The following is a 21,938-nucleotide window of genomic DNA, read 5'->3' on the forward strand; positions in this document are numbered from 1 at the left end:
GGTGGTCTGCAGCTACAACTGTATGCTCAGCTGGTTGTGTTTGTTTGTGAGGGTAAGATGTAGGTGTGTGTGTGTTTGTGTGTCTGTGTGAAACGGGGGCTTTGTACAGCCTGACTGTGTGTATCCAATTCCAGCGTATTTAACAAGATATCTCACTTCCTCCTTTTTTATCTCGATTCCATTTCTTGCCAGCACTCAGGGGAGCAGAATCCATTCACGCTGGCTTTTTCCTTTTTCCGTTTTCTCTTTACTCTGCTGTGCACAAATTGTTACTCAGTCATTTCTGTGCACCCGAAAACGCTCTTCAGCGAGTGATTGTCATTCAGTTTCAAATTAGTTTGGGCAGATCGACCATGCAATAAAATCTTAACATGCTGGACAGCGTGACATGCTGTTGAGCGTGATTGTAATAGCTTAAAGTTGAACGCGATGTGTTGTGGCTTTTCTCACGGCGCAATGTGAAATCAGAAACGTTTTTTTCTTCAGCATGTGTTTGCGTACCCAAAACCTCGAATATTCATGTTGCCGTGTTTCTGCTCACATATATACACTTTTTTTTCAAGTGTGTGTGGAGCGTTTTTTCGAGCGCATGCGGTAGTGCAGGGTGTATATCCATGTCTGTGCTTGTGCCGCTGTCTGTCTATCGGAGTGACTGACTGACAATGTGCCCCCAGAGGATGGAAGCATGACAATCGCTCACCCTTGCAGTGTCATTCAGCATAGTACAGGAGCCATTAACTTTTAAAGCCAGGCGTCTCTAACAGCAGGCCCCATGTCGTTTAGCCGCCCCTCCGCAACACTTCTAATATCTGTGATGGACAGGAGTCCGACCTCTGTGTCTTGGCTGGGTTGCAAGGTGGAGCACTATGCCCCTGCCCCGCACAGTGGCACTGTTGGCACTGTTGGTACCTGGCTCCGGTTGTGTGTGTGTTTGTGTGTGTGTGTGTGTGTGTGTGTGTGTGTGTGTGTGTGTGTGTGTGTGTGCGTGTGTGTGTGCGCACAGACTGTTGGACACCAAGGTCTAGAGAATGCATTTTGATTGACAAGTCTCATCAGGGATAACTTAATGACACCACCACCTACCAATTAGAAGTCATCAAGGTCCCCAATCGAAAGTGGTTAATAAATAATGTATTGCCACAGTAATACCACATAATCTGGATATCAGAAAGTCAAAGATGGATGCATTATTAATGGGGCCAAATTGGACTTTAATAACTGTTCCACTGAATCCCACACCGCAGCAGAAATTCACTTATGTTAATATGTCTTTATTATTAATGGGCAGCCATTTTCTAAAATGTTAACTGACTGGGGTGCTCGAGACGCAGTTGCCAAGATTGACGAGCTTTGCGTCTGGGGAGAAAGCGGGGGGGGGGGGGGGGGAGGGCAGCGGGGGCTTGCTTATTTATTTATTCACCTACCTGTAGCACGTCGACCCACACCATTGTGTCAATAATTCCCTGGTAAAGCCATTAGGCGTGATCACAGAGGCCCAATTAACTCTGCAATGTGTGAGATGACAATCGTACATCATTAGCCCCGTAATGGCATGCAGTGCTACAGCCTCTTTAAAAACAAACATCAAGGCCATTACTGGGAACGTATCCCATCGTCAACATTGCCGCTCCAACCGTTCGGACTTCTGCTCAAACGCTCTCCTCGAGCTGTGCACGTCAAGTGTTATGGACATTACACCAAATGTGTTCCAACGAGCTACTCTGGGTTTTTTTTTCTTTTTCGGATTGAATATGTCTTTATCAAGGCATTTTTTTTGGATGATCTAGTGTGTGGTATTTGCATTTGATAGCTACCTAATACAAACAAAGAGATGCACCATGTTTGTTCTGTTTTTTTGGGAATCTAAACATTTGGGAACATTAGGGAAGAGCGCTACGACGTGTCCAAAAGGCTGCTTCCGACACCCTGATTCATATTCAACCATTCCTCGGCTCAGTAGGAGCTCACTGCGACTTCGGAGACAATTTGGTGGAGGCATCTCTAAAGGGGAACCGATAGACTAGCTAATATGTTCTCTCATGGCATTTGCATAATGTCCATGGTGCATCGCCACAGAGCTGTTCTGCTCCAGTTCCCCCTTGTAATAAATCTGGCAGCGCTTCTAAAATGCAGTTGTTGCTGGCACCAGCTTACAAATCAGACGATGAAGTGCCTTCCAGAATATCAAAGGAAGCACAGTTTTAAAAATAATAGTTTACCATCTGCTTTTGGTCCTGTACAAATCAAGTTGATAAGATTGACTCTTGCTTTTTATAGTATTCTTTATAAGTCCAGAATTGTATCTTTAGCCTCCTTATAGGTATTAAAAAGCTCCCTTGTACTCACATTCATAGAAATATCTTCCACCAAATTGGTGGCATAGGTGGTATCTGTATTCTGCATGAATTAGATTGAATATATTTGTCTCTGGCTTCTCTTTGACACTTTGAGTTTATCCTACTGCCGTTACTGATGATATGATAGCGCATAGTTCCACTTGATGCACCTAAATCCCCTCACACTGTATGTCCACGAGTGAAAATGATGGGTACCCTGAAGTGTTTGACCTAATCCGGTGAAATAGCCAAAGTATGCTTTACAGAAAGAGAGAGAATAGACAGTGAGGTCTATCCCCATTAGTACATATGGGCCTCCCAGTCAGCCAGTGGGCATCAAAGAAGACTGTGACCTTCTCTGGGGACATGCTAATGCTTTGATCTGAACATAGATACATACTTTAACATAAGTAAGACATGGGTGATTTCAGGATAGTCTTGTCACGGTCTCAGACTGTTCCACGTATGGAATCGCATCCTCCAAAGGTCACCGCGGAGAGATAGAAGTTTTAGGAGAGTTATTCATTTAAACGGCGCACCGATCAAAGCCTGTTTGCCACTTTGCACAAACACAGTTTTACAGGCTGCTGTACGCTGTGGAATCTTTAGCAACAATTGATGTGTGTCCGGGTTGATGAACTGCCAGTATCCACGAAATAATTGACGTGGCACCCCTCTACCACTCCCTCCTCATTAGTCATCTTGCCTAGACGCTCAGTTGACTTTGCGCTTCCTGTCATTCGAGGCATCTAATCGACTAAAGCGGGTTTTTCTGCCTCAGTAACAGAAATTTGCAAGTGTATGAGGATGCGGGACGAAAGCTGTGGAATTAAATGCACTGTATAGGGATTGAGGATAACACGGCTGGGCTGTGTAAGAAAATCCTGTTTCCCGACTTTCTGACGTTAAGTCAATATATTGACAGCGTTTGTCACTACAGTAAAACTTATGCGAGAGCAGCGAGGTGCCATCCATCCAAGGCTGACCTGTCACGCTTCGATTCCCTGTCGCACTGGGTCTCTGCAGGTAAGAATCCAGATGAACACAAACCAGCGGGGAAAACTCTTCCCTAAACACATCCCAAAACTGACAACCTTCTCTTCAGCGCGTCACAAACACCTCGGTTTAGAAGTTCTCTCAAACGTTTTGGATGCTCGTGGACGAGTGAGGTGAAACCACTGGAACTCTGCGAGAGGGATGTAACTGCTTATTAGCTCTATCAAAAATGTATTTGGGATTCTCTTCACATAGAAAATATTCAACGAAAAATTGGGGCAAGGTTATTACATTTCTTCTACTTCATCAAGTACAATAAAAGAGAACATTATAACTGAATCGTAGAATGTTGTTAAGATTGTTGTTTTTTTATCTAAGCTCTGCTCTGACCACGGAGGATCTTTGGGTGTTCCTGAATATACACTTATTCAAATAATAGCCAGAGCTCCTAAACATGAACACGCCGCTGGGTTAAAAATGTCAAACGTTCCTCTTTTCTTTCCTCCCTTGGTATTTCAACGCTGTCTCGCGTCTCCATTCTTTCTTGCCTCTTTTGTGCCGAGCCTGAGAGGGGGGGGGGGGGGGGGGGGAGGGGGAGTGGTGCCAGCAATGTCACGGCTGGAGAAAGCTTATCCTGGGTAGAGGGGTCTGTGTATAGAGTCAATCAGAGCTGTACAAACCCTTGATTGCCATTGACATTTACCGGGGGCCCATTTCCAATTAATCTTCAAGGGCCTCCACCTCTTGAAGCCTGATTACGATTTCCCCCTCGACAAACTGGCTAATTTGTAATTGGCCATGTGTCTGGCAACGAAGGCTCTCCTTTATCGCTACTAGATTGAGATGAAGGGAAAAGGGAGATAGATGAGGAAAGGCTACCTTCCCTGACACGCTCAAGGAAACAAAACAATACATAAGCTATTTTAAATTGACATCTAAAGACATGTATGGTGTCTTTTTGTGTATCGATGCGTCATTGCTTGGTAGACGGGGGGGGGGTGCTGTACTGAAGGAACCATTATTCAATTGTGACAGTCAAACTCTAGATGTTGTTGTGCCAACTCGGTTGTCACACACAGTTGTGTACAGGAAATGGGTCTTTTCTTTGTTGTGGTGCAGCGTGGCTTGTTTGGAGCCCTGTTATTTAGACCCTCACATATAGTGAGTACATCAGATCCGGCTGTGAAGACAGACACATACATGACACACGTGCCGCCGGCCCGCTGGGAGATACTTATTCAGTCTGTAAAGACACATGATTGTTCACATTAGCATACACAGTACCCAAAGCAGAAGAGAGGAGAATGCACGTGAATATATACATGTTTTAAATCCTCTCTTTTCAGATTCAAACAATATCTGCTTCTAACTTAATGCGTACTATCTTCTAAATGTGCAGCACCGTTCTCAAAGATGCAGTGCATTTCGTGAACCTGTGTGTGTGTGTGTGTGTGTGTGTGAAGTCTTGCTTTCTCTGCACACCTTTGTCTGCTTTACCCTCCTTGCTTTCTCCCGCTGCTTGACTGTAAACACTTTCTCAAAAATACCTTGAATAAAACACTAATTTAGCATTGTGTTCATCACTTACAGACAGCATCAGTCAGAGACACCTTCTTTGCAGGGCTCTCTTTGCTATTCGGCAGGTCCTTTCTGCTGTTTTCCTCCCTTTCTGTCTCAGCGCTGCGGCTGGCTCGTGAGGGGGAAAGGGAGGGCAGTGGTGGAAGTGGGATTCCCAGACTGCCCATTCGGCCATCCCAGCCCCTGCACAGGCTTGATAACGCCGTCCCCGTCTCCCCTTCTCCCCGCCTGCCTTCTCAGCCTACTCCTCCCTCTGCCCCAGGCTGCTGTGCTCTGTAGACCCGTGCCCATGGCAAAGCCACCCAGGAATCTTATCTCCTGCCCAGGCTTATTCTTGGCCCTGCCTGCCCGCCTGCCTGCTGCTGAGCATCGCCCTCCACACGTGTGTGTGTGTGTGTGTGTGTGTGCACGCTCTCCACCTGTCCATTCGCAACATTCTCTTCACTCTCTTTCCTCCTCCCATTTGTTTTGGGACTATTTTCCGCACACAGTCATTTGTTGTCCTACTAAGTATCTATGGCACATGGCACCACGTATGTTGGATTGAATAGAAGTAAACTACAGTGTCCGTGTTCATAGCGACGCATGAAGACATCGAACATCACTCAATTGGTTGGCAAGAAACATTTACCTGTCTAATCTCTATAGCTGTTTCCTGATCTGATCTGCTGTCTTTCTGCCTGCGTGGCTGTGTGTGTGTGTGTGTGTTCTTTGTGTGACTTTCACGGTGCATGACATGTTTACATCACCCTTTGTTTAATTACATCAGACAATGAATGAATGGCGCTCATTACCTTGAAACTCTGGAATATTACAAGAAAAACAGCAAGAGAGAGAAAGAGAAAGGGAGAGAGGGAGAGAGAGAGGGAGATGCCCCAGAGCCCTCATCATCTCAACAATTGACGTGACTAATAATCAACGTCTCCAACTGATATTGCTCGAGGCGTTGTTCATTTGTTGTTCCACACGTCCGTCATGGTACAACTAGCCCAACCCTCTCCCTCCCACTCCCCCCCCCCCCCCCCCCCAAAAAAAAACACACACACACACACACAAACACACACTTATCATTCTTCCCCGTCTGGGGATGAAATGACTATTGACGTTTGGGTTTTGATTTGAAATGTGTTGAAACAGAGAAAGGTGGCGCGTGTGGCGAGGCGAAGGGGGGATTAGTTTGGACATGAAACAGCCCATTTCAGGGGGTTGTCCCACATATCATTCCTTCTCTTTCTAAATGTATTAATGGGGACAACATCCTCAGTCAGCCTCACCGGTCCGGCAGCGGAAACAATTTTTCTCTGGTGGGGTACAAGGATTTATTTTTTTTCGCATCACGAGGGGACTCGTTTTTTGGCTTTCTTTATCCTCGCTGAGTTTCCTCTGTCACACTGATGCGATGAGCCCTTCACACCAGCCTCTCTGATGTGTTACACCTGCTGGAAGATTGCGTGGTTGTGTGTTCTTTGAAGCACAATGAATTAGGGGGGAGGATTAAAGACACCGCTGCAGCCATGTGTGTGTGTGTGTCTTTACCTCGTCTTTGTCTCTTTTGATCCGTTTACCTCTGTGCGATGGAGGTCAATTATGTAATTTCTCAATCAAAATAGGGATCTGCAATGCCTGTGCTTACTTAGTTTCAGTTCATTTAGCAAAGGTAATAGAGATTGATGTAAATATTCCATATGACAAATCTTCATTTGGCTAATGATGTTTTTTTATTACAAAATTAGCACACCTAATTCTACCTTCACATGAAGAATTATGGTAAACATGACGTTAAGAATGTCTAATGAAAGTCTGTAGCTGGTTCAGGTCGGCCATGTTCACTGGACCGTTCCTGTTTTATGTGAGGCCGCTCCTTCAAAAGTCAAAGAAGATTTAGCATCAATAAATCATTACCGTGTTAATTTCGATCACAATAAATCACAGTAAACAAGCAAGTCCATTACTGAGAGAACTGGCAGGCTCTGTCGTTAAAGCAGTCAGAGGTTCTGACTGTGTTGGAACAAGTGAAAGTTTGATGTAGAGAACTTTGCGCAGGTTTAACAGCGGCAGGGAGCTGTGACAGGAAGGGACTTTAAGGCTTTGGTCGTCATCCAGAGCAGTGTCCCTCATTTGTTAGTTATACAGGAATTAAGGTACGGCGCTTAGTGGGTAACAAGGTCGTCACGGCAAGAAGGTCCTGGACTGAAATACAACCACAAAATACACACAATGTCCTTATGACGTATTTATAGTCGCTGCTATTTCATACTTCCACTACAGTATATTCTCTTGTAAATCAAAACTGTTTTTAGATTAAACTTCCATACTATACAATTATAAATACATTATACCACAAGATTAGTTTAAACAGTTATAAGCTGCTTAGAATTATTAGGGTAATATAATGTATCAGCATATCAGTACTACTTGTGCTGCTTTAAGTGCATTTTCGGAGATAATAGCTGGAGCTCCGCTTACTCACACAGTCTGGGGAAATGGAAACGCTATAAGCACGTAGGTATTATAGGTATTATAATAAATAGGTATTGATCTCAAAATTAAAATTAAAGTATGTGTTGGTTTTCAGAACTCAGATGATATGCTGTGTGCATAGCAGGTGTATGTAAAATGTGGGTTGTGAAATGATACCTTGACGTCCATAGAAAGGTATTCTGGGTACCCGGCAGTTATGTTGCAAATATATAATATATAATTGCTGATCATTTTGGACATTTGTAGTATTTACAAATAAAGTAGCTATTTAGAAACCAGTAAGAACACGGTTTGGAAGGTGTGCCACCTCTTTGCATCATTTTACAACGTGCATGCTGGCATTGCAGCACAGATTAATTAAAGACCCAGATTCTAGAGCCCAACAAATTGATTACTAAAAGCATTGATTGCACAGAAGTAAAAAGAAATGGTTGCACACTACGACTTATGTATTATAAGTGTAGTAATCTGTGGCAGCACACATAATGCACAGTCTGAAAACTTGGGTACAATACAATCTATTCATTTTCGATTTGAAAGCCATAATGCATCATAACAGGGTAAGCTATCTCCCTTTAAAAAGGGCTCTTCTTCATAACCAGATTCTGTGCAAAACAATCCAGACTCTTTGATCTCAGATCACTCAGAGATAATCCCAATTTGTATTCATCCTTCCATAACGTGTGTAAATAAGGCTACATTGAATGTATTTAAACTATTTCATATATTTATCTTAACTATTAGTATTTTTTATATTTTTACTTTTCAGGTTCTTTTTTGGACAAAACATCCATTTGGGCTGTGCTTGAATGGAAGTGGAAGCATCAATTCCACAACACACCTCAGAGACATTTGGTCCCCTGCAGGCTTTGTGACAGAGCTGCATTTCCAGGCATGTGCATTGCCTTTGTGTTTGAGACGGGAGAGTACTGGAGGAGATCGATGCACCCCGGCAAGTGTTGTCTGTGCCTGTGCATGTGACACAGGGGGCTAACAAAAACCAAGAGGTCGCCCAGCGAGAGTCAGATGCACGCACCTGTGTCCATTATGCACGTCAATCTCCAGTGCACATGACCATGGACACTAAATGCTACCCCATTTCACCTGCTTATTTTTACCATTTGAAACCAAAGATATGCTCCTTCTATGTATATTTGTTTGTGTAGAAGGAAGTTTCCTTGGAAACATCTCCTAGCCGCATCACCCGAGTTAAACCTCCTAATGATTAAACACCTCAGTAAAGAGATAGCAGTGTGTAATTAACAACAGCAGAATGTCACATGCTTCTCTTTTTTAGAAAGATAAAATAACATTTCTCACAAAGAAAACAAAGGCACCGACCATTTAGGTTACCTGTTCATACAGAAGAAATAGCATCAAGTATTTTCTGCTTTTGTACTCCATGAGCAGCTTTTCTACCGCTGATCCAACTTTTTCTCTTCGTTCTCTTAAGATGTGATTTCAGCATCTCGACTCTTTGTAGTCGGTATATTAGTACGGCAGTTTTTAACAGTAAAGTTCATACATTTTTCTTGTCAACTGCATGAGTGAGCTGGGGAGAAAGAGGAGGGCAACACTGAACCCAGGCCTTGTGATATGTCTTTGCCTCTGGGCTTACTATATCCAGATTAAGGAGAATTCACAGATAGGCGACAGGCTCCGGCACCCATGTCCAATCAGACGGCTCCCTCGGGGGAACTATGTGGTGCACGCACATGTGGCCACAGCCTCACAGCACGACGCCGCGGCGTCCTCCACGAGTCCTCCACCAGGATCATGGGAAGCTGTGAGTGAGAGTGCAGCACCTCTGAACGCTTGCCGGGTGATGCATTTGAAGATGAAGTACCGCCTTTGTGAACAACGGCAAAATGTGTCACAGTTTCCCATCGTGTTCGCTCTGCAGGACGAGTTGGGAGACCAGGCGGGGAAGGGAGGGGTGCGTGCTGTCGTGTGGCTTTTTGAAGGCTCACACTCGAGGCTCCCCTTCCTTCTGCTCTAAGTCTGTGACACGGCTTGCTTCTTCCCTGCTCCCTTTATCCAGCAACACAATGCAAGTGTTGTGCCACTGTCTGTGTACATTGTAATGAATATGTGCGTACGTGTTTATGTGCAAAGGTGCTGTATGTGTGTCACTGAAGAATGAGTCATAGTTTTTCTGTCAAAAGGAAATACAAACTGCATAATGTTTTGCCACCTTTTGACTGTGATGTTTCTAAACAGCCTTCTCTTCCTTTCTTCAAACCCACCGTGAATTCTATGCATACATACACATACACATACATATACATCCACTTTTCCACGGTTTTAGCACTGCATCACATTTTGTGAAAAACCTCACACAATGACATCGGCCTGTAGAAATCCAAATAACCCTGCACCACTCCCGGAGCCATCACGCTTGATCCGCGTGTGAATGAATCGCACTACGCTACCATTTTCCTCCCCGTCTCCTTTCCTGCCTTCGACAGGACCAGAGCGAAGCCACAGCTCATATTTCCACCGACAAAAGAGGTGACAGTGAAAGGAAACTGAAAAGGCTATAATAAATGCTACGGGAGAGGTACAGGTAGGAGCGAACAGCGCTTGAAATCGGTAACCTTTTTGCGAAATGCTGATTTAGCATTCATTATTAATGACCTTTCTTTACCTGAGCAAAGCTGCTGGCAGGGACGGCCCTTGGTGTCTGCGTCGGCCAGAGGCTGAGGGCAGACACTGAGTCACGTGGTTCACACTGGCTGGCTCAAGGATTTTCTTCGCTTGGCCCGCTTCCTTCGCGGCAAATAGTGTTTAAATTGTCCCGGTCCCCACGTGCAGAGTAAAGAGAACGGTGTGAACAAAGTGGGCAAGATGTTTAAGTTCAGAGAGGCAGGCCAGATAGGGGTCAGACAGGGGAGATTGGTGTTTTGGTATTTACATTGTCTGTTTCTACCCGGAGAGAAAGCCTACCCCCGCCGCACCCCCACCTCTGCTCTCGCCTTCCATTTACCGCTTTCTATCCAGTCAAAAGGCATTTTTTTATGCTAATTGAACTTGAAGAGCGACCATGCGTTACGGCGCGCAGTTCGACTGCACGCCTGCGAAATGTGTGTTTGTTTGTGAGTTCGCACAATCACCTCAAAACATGTTCATCCAGGCTCGATGTTCTATTCACCGAGCTCACGTACCGACGAACCGTTCCTCCGCGGTGAAAGTTACTCCGTGGCACATTCAAACTTAACTGCCAGGCGGTACAGTGGAAGGGATCTATCGCTCTGCCTGTCTGTTTATCTCGCGGCCCCTTCCATCACGCTGTCATCCTTTTGTCTGTCCGCCTTCATTCATCTGTCATTATCAGACAAAAAGAATGTAACGCATACTTCCTCCCCCCAGCCGATAAGGCTCCACACAACTTTCAGGAGAAAACCACGGCGCCCTGGAAGGACACACACACACACACGAAGCAAACTCACGGCAAGAACTCACCTCAATTACACCATCATTTCTATTGGTGTCATATTTCTGTCTAAGACTTAAAACGTATTTCTGTGCATCCTCTTTTGTCAAATTATTATTATGCAATCATAGGCCTTTCTCAGCGCCAGGGATTTAACTGCATCATCAATATTCACCATCACTTCCTCTTAGCAGCTATAATTAGACTGCTTACTGGGATGGGGTTTTGAAAAACTTCAGCCAAAGCAAAGTCTCACAGCTTTTAGCGAGCCGAGGGCTTTGAGAAAAATAATTAAAGGCCTATAGCTCTGATATCACCAAGCAGTACTCGGCTGAAGATCTGCACAAACTGGCGGTTCATTGTTATTCAGTGGTTCATTTTGAGGTGTTTTTCATCACAAAGTTCACACTTTAGGTTCTCTGTGGAGGGAATTGCCTCCGGAGAGGTTCAGAAAGAAGTTCACATGGAACATATTGTAAGAAAGTATTTGTGCCTGATTTAGTGACACCATGGCCTATTTTCTATTACATTGTCTGTTTATTCACCACCCTCTTGTTATGTATAAAACATATTACTACATGCATAAAACTGCCTTATAGTGTGTTTACTGCTTATAAATGGGAGACTTAATGCAAATTATTACCAAAAATATCAATGATGAATAATTCCTTATGATTCTGCCTCTTGATATTTTTGAACATGTGGAGTAGAATAGAAGCTACCAGCCCACAGTATGAAAGCGATCTGTAAACCTCTCACTGCAGCATTATTTCAGCTGTGTGTGTGAGGAAGGAAATTCGGGATAGTAAATGACATCTTAGCTTGACAAGGCCGGTGGATTTTCAGGGTCACATGAACAAAGACGAGCTCATACTTGCTTTTACATGTGTATCCATCACATGTGAACTACAGTGATCTAAAAATATAACACACCCATACACACGCTTGAGCAAATTCTTACGCCAAATGACGTGATTCTTCCAGCAAGTGACTCTGTGGGTGTGTGTGTGTGTGTGTTGTAAGATAGATGATCTATCTAAATATTTAATTGCCGCACATGATGAGATTCCTGTATAGGTCTGTATAAGTCTCTTGTTCTGAATGGCTTGGCAGACAGCACGTCCAGAGCAACTGGACTCCAGACTCCAGAACTTCTGAGCCCTCCCCCCTGCGGCTGGAAAAAGCAACCTCTCTCTACGGTCGCTGCCATCATCTGTTTATTCTTCTCCTTTGTCAAACGCGGGTGCTCGCTTAAAGGTGCGCGCTTGGCTCGTCTTGAACTAGAAACGAAAGGGAGGGCACGTAAAGAGGGGCTGGAATTCCAGTTGAGCTGCCGTAAGCTTAAAGCTGACACAGCTATCAAAATGGGCCAGTTTGAGTCTCAGAAGAATGCTACTGAACCGTCTGCTGGGTTTTCTCCTGCAATTTCAACTTTCGGCGTTCAATGTTCTTCGGAGGGACCATTGCTTTGTTCACTCCATTCCGGGAAACTGAAGAAGAAGAAGCTTATTTCAGGATGAAGGTCGGCCTTTCTTACTCTTTGCTTCCCGTGAAGCCGAGCAGGAGTCTCTTCTTCTTTCAAACCAGCTGAACTGCTGTTTGGCCTTCGGGCTCGATGGCCACTGAAAGTTCTTAAAGAACAACCCTTACTCGGCCGTTTGTTTTGGTGCTGGAGGAGTTTTGTTTATTATTTTGGCCTTGGTGACCCCGACATCACAATTTCCTTTTTGCATGTTTTTTTTTTCTTTTCACTCAATAATCAATAATTGTCACGGTTACTGAAGTGTTCCAGCTGTCGTTTGTTTTGTTTCACCTTTGCACCTTTTATAATTTAGTTCTCGTTTTTGTTGAAAACGGAATGCCCCCAGGCATTGTAAATAGGCCGTAACATCATGCACACAGTGTTCACTCTCACACACACACACACATTGATACCGAGGCTACACCTCATCACTCAAAGCGTTTCTTTTGTCCAGAGGGTATACCAGAAAACCAGGTGTTATCTTACTCCCCTGTGAGTCCCGCTGCCCTCCCCAGGGCAATTAATGACACCGTGGAGTCAGAAACCCTGTCCCCAAAATGGCTGCCTCTCTTGAATGGAGGTGTCACATCACCCTGACAACCAGGTCAAGTCCTCAGAGTGTCATCAGTGTGTGCCAACAAAGCCAGGGGGGGGGGAAGTTCCTCTCACCTGCTGACCTCTCTGTGGAATTGATCTGTGTAGTGGAAATAGGATTTTGGTCCCAGCACCCAGACACTAAAGATATTTTCTGTCTTGAGTGATTGGCTCATCATGCATCTGAAGCTGTACTTATATGTGCACAGTGCATGCCAGCATATGTGCGGTGTTGTCAAGAGGCTTGTGATTTCGGGGCAGCGAGTCAGTCAAGGAGAGGAGCTGTCAGCATGGCTGATCTGTGCAGCTGGCACTCGGCAAAAGGCGGAGACGCCCACTCACGTCAAATGGCACAGCACTAATTTCTTTCCAATGCAGCCCAGGTATAACCGCAGGGGCGAGAGACCGACACACCTCATTGCTCCACAGAATGAGATTCCAAGGAGGCTGTGCAATTCACAAATGTGCAGGCTTTATTTTAATGCAATCCATCGCATCTTTTCATCATTGTTTTGTGTCTCGCTGTATGCTCGTTTTGGTGCAGAATATGTGTAATGCTCAAATTTCTTTACCAAGAAATTGAGATGGAATGCCTGTTACATTATAGCACCATAATTAAGCTGGGATGAACTTAGTTTGTATAATAGCAAAATCATTTTAGTGCTCCTCGTCGCTTTATGTGTTCAATATTTTAGAACTAGTTCATGGATCTGTGTAATCGTTTGATCAAGCACAACATTTGCCACAGTTCTTTCACTGTGTGTATGATACTAAGCAAAGTTTGTAGGACATGTTTAATTCATAGATCTGCTGGAAGGATATTTTACAAATAATTGACGGGTTCTTACGTTATATTGAAAGCATTTCAGCCTTTGTGTGTTTGTGCCCTATGGGACATAATGTCTCAAACCAATGTCAATAAACTTTCACTGTAAGACTGTTCATTCAACACATGATTCATTTTTTCAAAGAATTTGGCCCCAGGAAATGAAAAATTATTCCCTCTTTCAATTACTAGCTTTGTTTCTATGGATTTGAGCACATGTCTGTCCTTGTTAATGTTTTCACAAATGTATTATTGTTGATGCTAACTAGATTGGAGTTTTTCCATTTAGTGAATATGATGATTCCAGAAGTGACATTTAAGTAAAGTCATCATGCCACACAAACGTTTAAGCCAAGATCACTGAGTACTTTTTATAAGACGACATAGACACATTTCACACAGCTTTCTGAGCATTTAGTAATGCACATGCTGTTGCTTCCTTCTTTTTTGCTCTCCCCCTAAATTACTGGGAGGTGATATACAGCCTGGGTGTCCCAAGGCTACAGGAGATTTAGAACTATGTCCCATATGAAGGAGAGGTGAGGAAAGACATTACTATGCAGAATAGGTAATATTGAAAAAGTCTGAGCTTTTTATAGTACCCCATGCAGATTATCAATCTATTTGTGTAACATGGCTACCCAGAATTTCATTTCTCTTTTCATTTATTTGCCTTGCTACAACCGTTTACAGTGCAGAAACTGAAAATTGAAGCCATGACGAGGAAGGGAGAAATATTCCAAGGGCAAAATAGGCCTCTTCTGTATGATTGCAAACGTTCATTTGATGGGGGGAGGAATGAAGTGACCTGTTTTTGATGAGCCCACAGGAATGCTTTGAGGAATATAGGCGGTCCACACATGGTTGTCTACAACTTGTCCATACTGATTTCTTCTCATAGGTCTTAAGCCTTTTATTAGGTATTATGGATATAAGAGCAGTGCTTGGTATTGCCTAATGGTAAAGTCAGCACTATGGACAAAGCCGTGAGCATTGCTCAGTTGGTTTCAGGACCACAGACAGAGGCTTTATCCGTTGGTATTTTCTTGAACATAATGTTTTTGTTGGTCATGTTTTGCAATCCTGTAGTAGAAAAAACAATCAAAATCTGTTTTTTTGGGGGGGGGGAATGTACAAGTTTTAGTATATCAGAGAATAAAGATATAAATTGTTTGACAGAAACAGGGTGCTTAGGACTTCTCTCAGTATGACGTGCAGTGGGCACAAAGCTATGTTGGTACACCCGGACGGATTGAAATAAGTACCATTCAGGGAGCAAAAAGACACACTGTAAGACAACATGATTGTTAATTGTGTGTTATTGTTATCAGTCCGATGGGCTTAGTCACCAAAGCCGTTTTACTCTGGGCGACGCTGAAAACATTTCACCGTGGCTCACAGGTAGGTAGGTTGTGTGACGAAACAGACCACGAGGGAACCATCGTACCTTACCTTACATAATCATCACGGCAGCACCCGCTGAACATAATTACAATGATTTGTGACCTCCCATTTCAACCTTGTATTAAAAATATTGCTGGAGGTAAGTCAGGCGTGCGCGCAGGCTCGGCTGCTGTGGTGAATGGGATGTAGCCCCGAGGGAGAGCTTGGAGAACAGAGAACGGTGTCGTGCCAAAGCGTCCCCCCCCCCCCCCCCCCCCCTGCCCCTCTGGAGCCCGGTCATGCCGTGAGAACGGGATGACATTACCGGGCCATTTAGCTGGCGGAAGAGAAGAAAGAGGTGAGAGAGGCGCAGAGTGTGTCGCTTTTGTTATTTAATGGTTGGCTAATGTCTAGGTAGAGGGGGGAGGTTGGGGGGGGGGGGTGGTGGGGGGGGGCAGGCCTCATAGCCAAAAAATGAAAACAAATAGGTCAACATTATGAGCCTTCGAAATGGCCGCTATACAATAAAGCGTGTAGGCAGCATGCTTTGACTGAAGACGCTGAAGCATAACTGGGGTGCAGTTCATATTTCCAATCATTGGAAAATGGTTCAATGCCTTGTGGCCTATACACCTAACACTTTGGTCTGATACCAATACAACATATTGTCATACTGGCCACCACTTGTGTGTGTGTGTGCATTACATAGATTACCTCAATTCAATATAGCTCAGATCCAAACGTTTTTTTTGCATATGTGGATATTCATTTGCTTGTCTATCTGTGAGATAACAGTGGCTCATACTGACGCACTAGAGACAGAGAGAGAGAGAGAGAGAGAGAGAGAGAGAGAGAGAGAGCAATGTCGTTTTTAAAAAGACCACCCAGCTTGAGACACAGTTGCTGAGATCATTTGGTTGTCAGTGGATTTGAATATCAATACTCATTGTACTATTTACAAATGACCACGACTTTTGCATAGTAGTTCTCTTTTTGGAGTGGAAACACCATAAAAAGAAATAGCTATTGATCTTCACTGAAAGGCCTTACCAATGCTCGGATTGGGAATATCTAACATTCAGAAAATTGGGCCTGTGTCTAATTTTACCCAACTGTATCTCTATTACCTCTGTTGATCTGTAAGCAGTATTTACAATTATTCAAAATAATGCTCGGTCAGTATCCATGACAGAAATAAATAAGCTGTACATTTTTGTATGCAAACTCTGAGTGTTGTATTATATCAACACCTTACTCGATCATATGGATATTTTGATAAACGAAGGAATGTTAGATGTAATGTGAGAATGTCACTTTAAATTAGATTTAGAACAGTTTACTTTATGCCAAAGACCCCACATGTATTTTATGATGAAACAAGACGAATACTGGATGGCCTTTCAAATCAGCCTTTATTATTGTGAGTTTGTTCTGCACATTTGCAGTGTAAATTGTAAAATTGTGACCTTTCATTTTTCTTTTGCCTTTGTGAGTAAGCTCGTCATCTGAAAAAAACAACAAGAGTTCCGACATGAGCCGAATCGATTCCTGCACCTCTTGTCAGTTTGTCCCACCATTGTGTGACTTTTCTTTTTCTCCTCCAATGTGCCCACCTCTCTACGCCACTCGGCGGTGCTCACAGACTTCGCCTTTCTCGAAATCAAATCCACATGACTTTGTAAATGGCTACAGAAAGCTAATAATACGTCGAATCACCAGTCCCAAACACGTGTTTCCCCTCAACATTAAAGAGCGTTCGCGACTATCCGACGACTCCCGCATCGGTCTTTTAATTCCGCCTGCGGGAAGGTTTCAGCACCACGGAGCTGTCCAGCATCCGGGAGCGAACTGAGATGCTGCGGTTCTCTGCTGCTGCCGCCGGAGATGAGGAAGGCTTTAACACGATATGAAAAGTGTGATGGATCGAAGCGCAACATTAAACCTCGTACGAATCGCAGCCACTTTTCTCATACATCGTCTGCAGCAAACGTTTATTGTGAATGACTCAAACTGTGTCACTAGTAAATTGTTGTAAGAAAACTGGACCGCTTATTGCAATTAATAAGAGTGGTGTAAGCCTCGAAGGAATGAATTATCATGAGTTCGTGCACGGGTGGTTATTCGCTCTGAGTAGGAGCACAAAGGACCGTATTCTCTATATTTCTCAATTTATAGACCCCCTCTCTTTGATGGAACGTACCACTTGGACGTCAGATAAGAAAAGGGGGGGAACAGACAACGTTGGGTTGAAATGCACAGATTATAGCCTCCCCCTTTCGTCGAACCTCCCCACTGTTCTGGCAGGGGTTGAACCGGTCCTGTCCGTTTAAACCGTGAAGACACCCATTCCGACTCCTCAATGCAAAAAAAGAAAAGGGTGCCAAGAAGCAGGGACGAGGGAACGTGGGTGTAAATAGACAGTGAACGCTCTTGGTCTCTCTCTTTCTCTCTCATCCTCTCTCTCTCACTCTCCCTCCCCTTTAACTTTCTCTCTGCCTCTTTTATGAAATCAATGAACGAGTTATTGGTTAGGACATAAGTATAAGGAATCAAAGCCTGCATCGGGATCAACGGCATTGCGCGCATTGATATGCGTCTTCGCCAAACGCTACATGTGTTTTCACATCAGTGTAAATATTGGCTTTGATAGGACGAGAGTGGACTCGGCTCTGACACGGCTCGGTCTCGGAACCAACATTTGAACAAGACTTCCAACAGCTTTTTTTTTCAACGTAAAACGATTCTCCAACACCACCATCTGCTGCTGTCCGTACCCCTCCCAACTCACTGGCCGGTCCGAAGATGACAACTTTAACCAACGGGCAGGTGGACGGCACGGTGCACGGTGTCGGTCTAGTCTCCGCCAGCACGAACGGGCTCGTGAACGGATTAAGCCACAGCCACAGCCCGCTGGGCTGCCCGGCCACCATCCCCATGAAAGACCACGATGCCATCAAACTCTTCATCGGTCAGATCCCCCGCAACCTGGACGAGAAGGACCTCCGGCCCCTCTTCGAGGAGTTCGGCAAGATCTACGAACTCACTGTGCTGAAGGACCGCTTCACGGGCATGCACAAAGGTGGGTTCAGCCCATATTCCTCCGGACAACTATGGGTCCACTTTGTTTGTTAAAAATATATATTTATGTCGCAAATTGGGAAGCGTAAATATCCTAAATCCTGCAGGATTTCTTAAAACAAAATGTGCAATTTTTGACTAAAGAAATATGCTACTTCGTGCATTTTTGTTTTCGGGATTTGTGGCTTTTGTTACCGTCCATTGGTTCTCCAATTCAGTGCATCACTTTTGGTTATACGATAGTGTCACGAATCGGGAGTCACGACGGCATGAATGCGCGTAGGAGCGAATGTGTGGGCAGAATGCACGCGTGTGTTCAAACATCTAGTCCGGCTGTTCTTAGCGTGCTTTCATCCACTAAAGTGCTAAATCCAGGCCGTTAACCGCACGTTTCCACGCTGCAATAGCGGGGAGGCTGTGTTTGATTGCCCGCAGCAGCGCACACTCAGTTGCCCGTAACTCTCTCGCTTTATGCGTGTAGGCGTGTGTGGGGAGCCTGAGCTTGTGTGTGTGTGTGTGTGTGTGTGGGGAGGGGGGTTGATAGTGTGAGCGGCGGTCGCGCGTGCACGTGTGTACGCATTGTAAAGCACAAGACGAGGAGGCCTATGAACATTGTATTATTGTAGTCTTTGTTTGGCTTATTTATTAACAAAAGCTGAACTATAAAGTATACATGTGTAAATTGACATATATTTAAATGTATTATTATATGTTTTGACCCGAGCACTGCTCATTACTTTGCGTAAAACTGTTCCAAATGTCAAGCTAGGAAAATCTCTTTGTTCCCGTTATGAATTATCATCAACTTCTGATATAACATATTTTGATGTAATATCAACGCCTTAGATTTCATCTAGGAGACATCCTGCAGGTGTGGTCCACGCTCCATGGGGAGCAAAGTCAATTAAGAATGGGCCATCACTTTTTGGGAGTCCCACTTGTTCCCCCCCCCTTAAAGCCCCCTCTGCCCCATGCAAACAATGTATGCCATGCACCATGTGCCGCGAGATTATTAGGACATTCAAACAATTCCAGAGGGAAGAGACTGTCGGTAGGCATCGGGGGAACCAAAGAGGCGGAGAAGTGCAGAGAGGGTGTAGGGGCGTGGGGGGGGGTTATCTTTTATTAATAGCCCAGCTGTAGTAGTGACTCCCTGTTGGACAGTTAATCACCAATGGCCCCAGAACTAAAGGCACGGCTCGCCAGCTGATTCTAAGAACTGTCTCCTCACTGCAATATACTGCCTTGCTGCCCGGGAAGGGCCCCCGCTTTCATTAGCGAGCCCCCGCTGCGCTCATATTTTAACTAGCTCGAGGCACTAGCTACTCCCTGGCTCACCAGCTCACTTGCTCACTGTAACCTGTTTGAAGGCCACATTCCCTTCAACTCTCCTCCAGAGGTTTCATAGAAGATTCCCAAATTAGCAGTAAAAGACAGCATGTCCCACAAATAACAGGCAAAGTGACTGACTGTGTGCAATGCCGTCACACTGGTTTTATTGAAGACTTCACAGTACAACACAAATCAGGTATAACGTGATGTCACAGCAAGAGTTTGAGACAAGAGTAAATACAGTTACAAGTCATTATAGAAATACCTTGAAGAGGAATAACAAATGCTGGATCTGTCTTTCTGTGCCTTGTGAAGGATACGTTTAAACCGCAAAGGAGCCGAATGACCTTTAACTCAAGAGGACCATTTGGGCAGATAAATTGTCGTTGTCAATTTTGGACAAATGCATGAATTTGTTCCTACTCCGCCCTTCTTTTCCCGCTCCTTTGTGCAGTTTGCAATATTCAGAGTCTTGCTAAAGAGTAGAATGAATCAAACCGGGGGCATGATGACCCTTTGCGGTTTGAAATGCCCCCGTCGAGGGAAGTCTATAACACCGCCCACGTGAAAACTCCTCTTCTCGTTCATTTTTTCCCTCTTCATTTTTTCCCTCTTCATTTATTCCGCATAATACCCGTCATTCTTTGCTTTCCCTCTTTGCCCTTTGTCTACCGGACTTGTCACCTCTTCAGTGATGGGACATGCTGGATAACGGCTGTGGTGACGCAAGGACTGTAGATGGAAAACTGCCATATCCTTTTGAAATATTGGTTCTACCTCTCTTTTTTTTCTCTCTCCCAGTGGCAGATACTTTGTACAGTAACTGTCAACGCTAACAATGTAATGCCTCATCGGGGGATGCTGTTGCATTCATTAAACTTTACCCAAAGTGATATGACACCTTTAGAAAGAAACAAGCATGGTCTTAAGCTAGATAATACAGAGCTTTTTCTGCTACGGGAGGTAATGAAAGGCCCCGCTGTTCCGCTGTACATCAAGGAGCCTAACAAATAAGCCTTATATAGTAAAGCTACCGCTCTTATTATAGCCATGGTCAGCCCCACCTGTGATACGGTTGCCATAACCCTCCCCGTAATGACTCCATGTATCACGAGTAATCTAGTCTTTAGGATTCTGTCCCCTTGGAATGGAGAGATGGAGGGAGTTATGAGGAGGGGGAGTGCGGGACGGGGGTCTGCAGAAGGCTGGCAGCGGGCGCAGTGACACCAGTGCAAGCCTACATTCTCCCAATGATTTTATTTCTCTCCCCTCTGCGACCGAGCCATGCTAATAGAGGCCATTTATAATGGTCACCGGCTGCTGCTGCTACCAGGCACAACGGGGCTGAGAGGCACAGCTAGCACAAAGAGCCGGCCCTTTTCTCTTTCTCTTCTCTCTGCCAATGCAGCATGGGGCGTTGATTCCTGGACGTCTATTCAGGGAGAGAAGGTGTAGATATGATTGCTAGCACTATTCATCAGCCTGATTCCGTGTAATAATCATCGGGGCCAGTTGAGCCGCGATGATACGGGAAAGACATTAAATAACTAAAGGTTGTCATCCATTGTTTGTGGCTGTCACATCTTCAGGTGGTATCATTTTCCAGGCCAAACCTTAATTGTCTGCCGTGGTTTTTCTGTCGCCAAGTATGTTCCATTGCTGTTGTTTCATTTGGTGGTAATTTAATGTGAGTCCTATATTTGTCCCCGGCCAAACTAAATCCATTAGCAACAGCTCTCGCCATCTCAGACAGTTAAAGTGGTTGCAAAGCCAAGGAGTTGCTCAAAGTCAGAGCAGGTGTTGAAAACTTAAGATTTGGGCTAAATAGGTTATATTGACCTGGCAAGTGATCCAGATGTTGCAGGTCTTTAGTGCAAATCATCTACAGTCAAAAGAAGGTTCTGCCAGCTCATCGCAATAAAACAGCGTTTTGGTGATTAATGATGAACTATTTCGTCATTTAACGATCAATTGTTTGAAAACAAGCAAGCAGAGATACAGCAGTATGATCTTTAAATGTACCCTTACGATCTGGGGCTTATGCCACATATCAAGGCTATAATCTATGCTGGTAATAAAGGGAGTTATGGCTCCTTCTACAGTGTTGATATTTCAACCCTTTTAAGCGGATGTGTCAAGGTAGCAGGTTCAGAGCAGATCATTGGGCTCATCGTGTTTGGTGAGGCCAGGAAGACGCCAAAAACATGAAAGTCTCACGCTGGGTTTTATTGCAGGCAATTAGGTGTTAAAGTTTGCCATTAGAGTACCACGTGCAGAAGATAATAAAAAACAAATTTGTCTTTGAACAAAGAAAGAAAGTGCGGGTGTGTTTTTTTTTTCGTCCTGCAGGCCTGCGTTAATGCAGCATGGGTTCCGGCC

The 21,938-nt window shown here is 44.5% G+C and overlaps 1 protein-coding gene across 6 annotated transcripts in view; it reads left to right on the forward strand.

Moving 5' to 3' along the window:
- Window positions 1–17,512: 17,512 nt before the first annotated feature.
- The window catches only part of celf4 (CUGBP, Elav-like family member 4), a 66,597-nt gene continuing 62,171 nt past the window's right edge, over window positions 17,513–21,938 (forward strand). For all 6 annotated transcript variants that reach the window (XM_037490580.2, XM_037490583.2, XM_037490581.2 and 3 more), the window contains exon 1: window positions 17,513–18,228. In XM_037490580.2, the coding sequence (XP_037346477.1) occupies window positions 17,952–18,228 (277 nt within the window). In that variant the 5' untranslated portion in view covers window positions 17,513–17,951. The remainder of the gene's footprint in view (window positions 18,229–21,938) is intronic.

The sequence above is a fragment of the Pungitius pungitius genome, chromosome 8 (assembly GCF_949316345.1).
Source record: "Pungitius pungitius chromosome 8, fPunPun2.1, whole genome shotgun sequence".
NCBI lineage: Eukaryota > Metazoa > Chordata > Actinopteri > Perciformes > Gasterosteidae > Pungitius > Pungitius pungitius.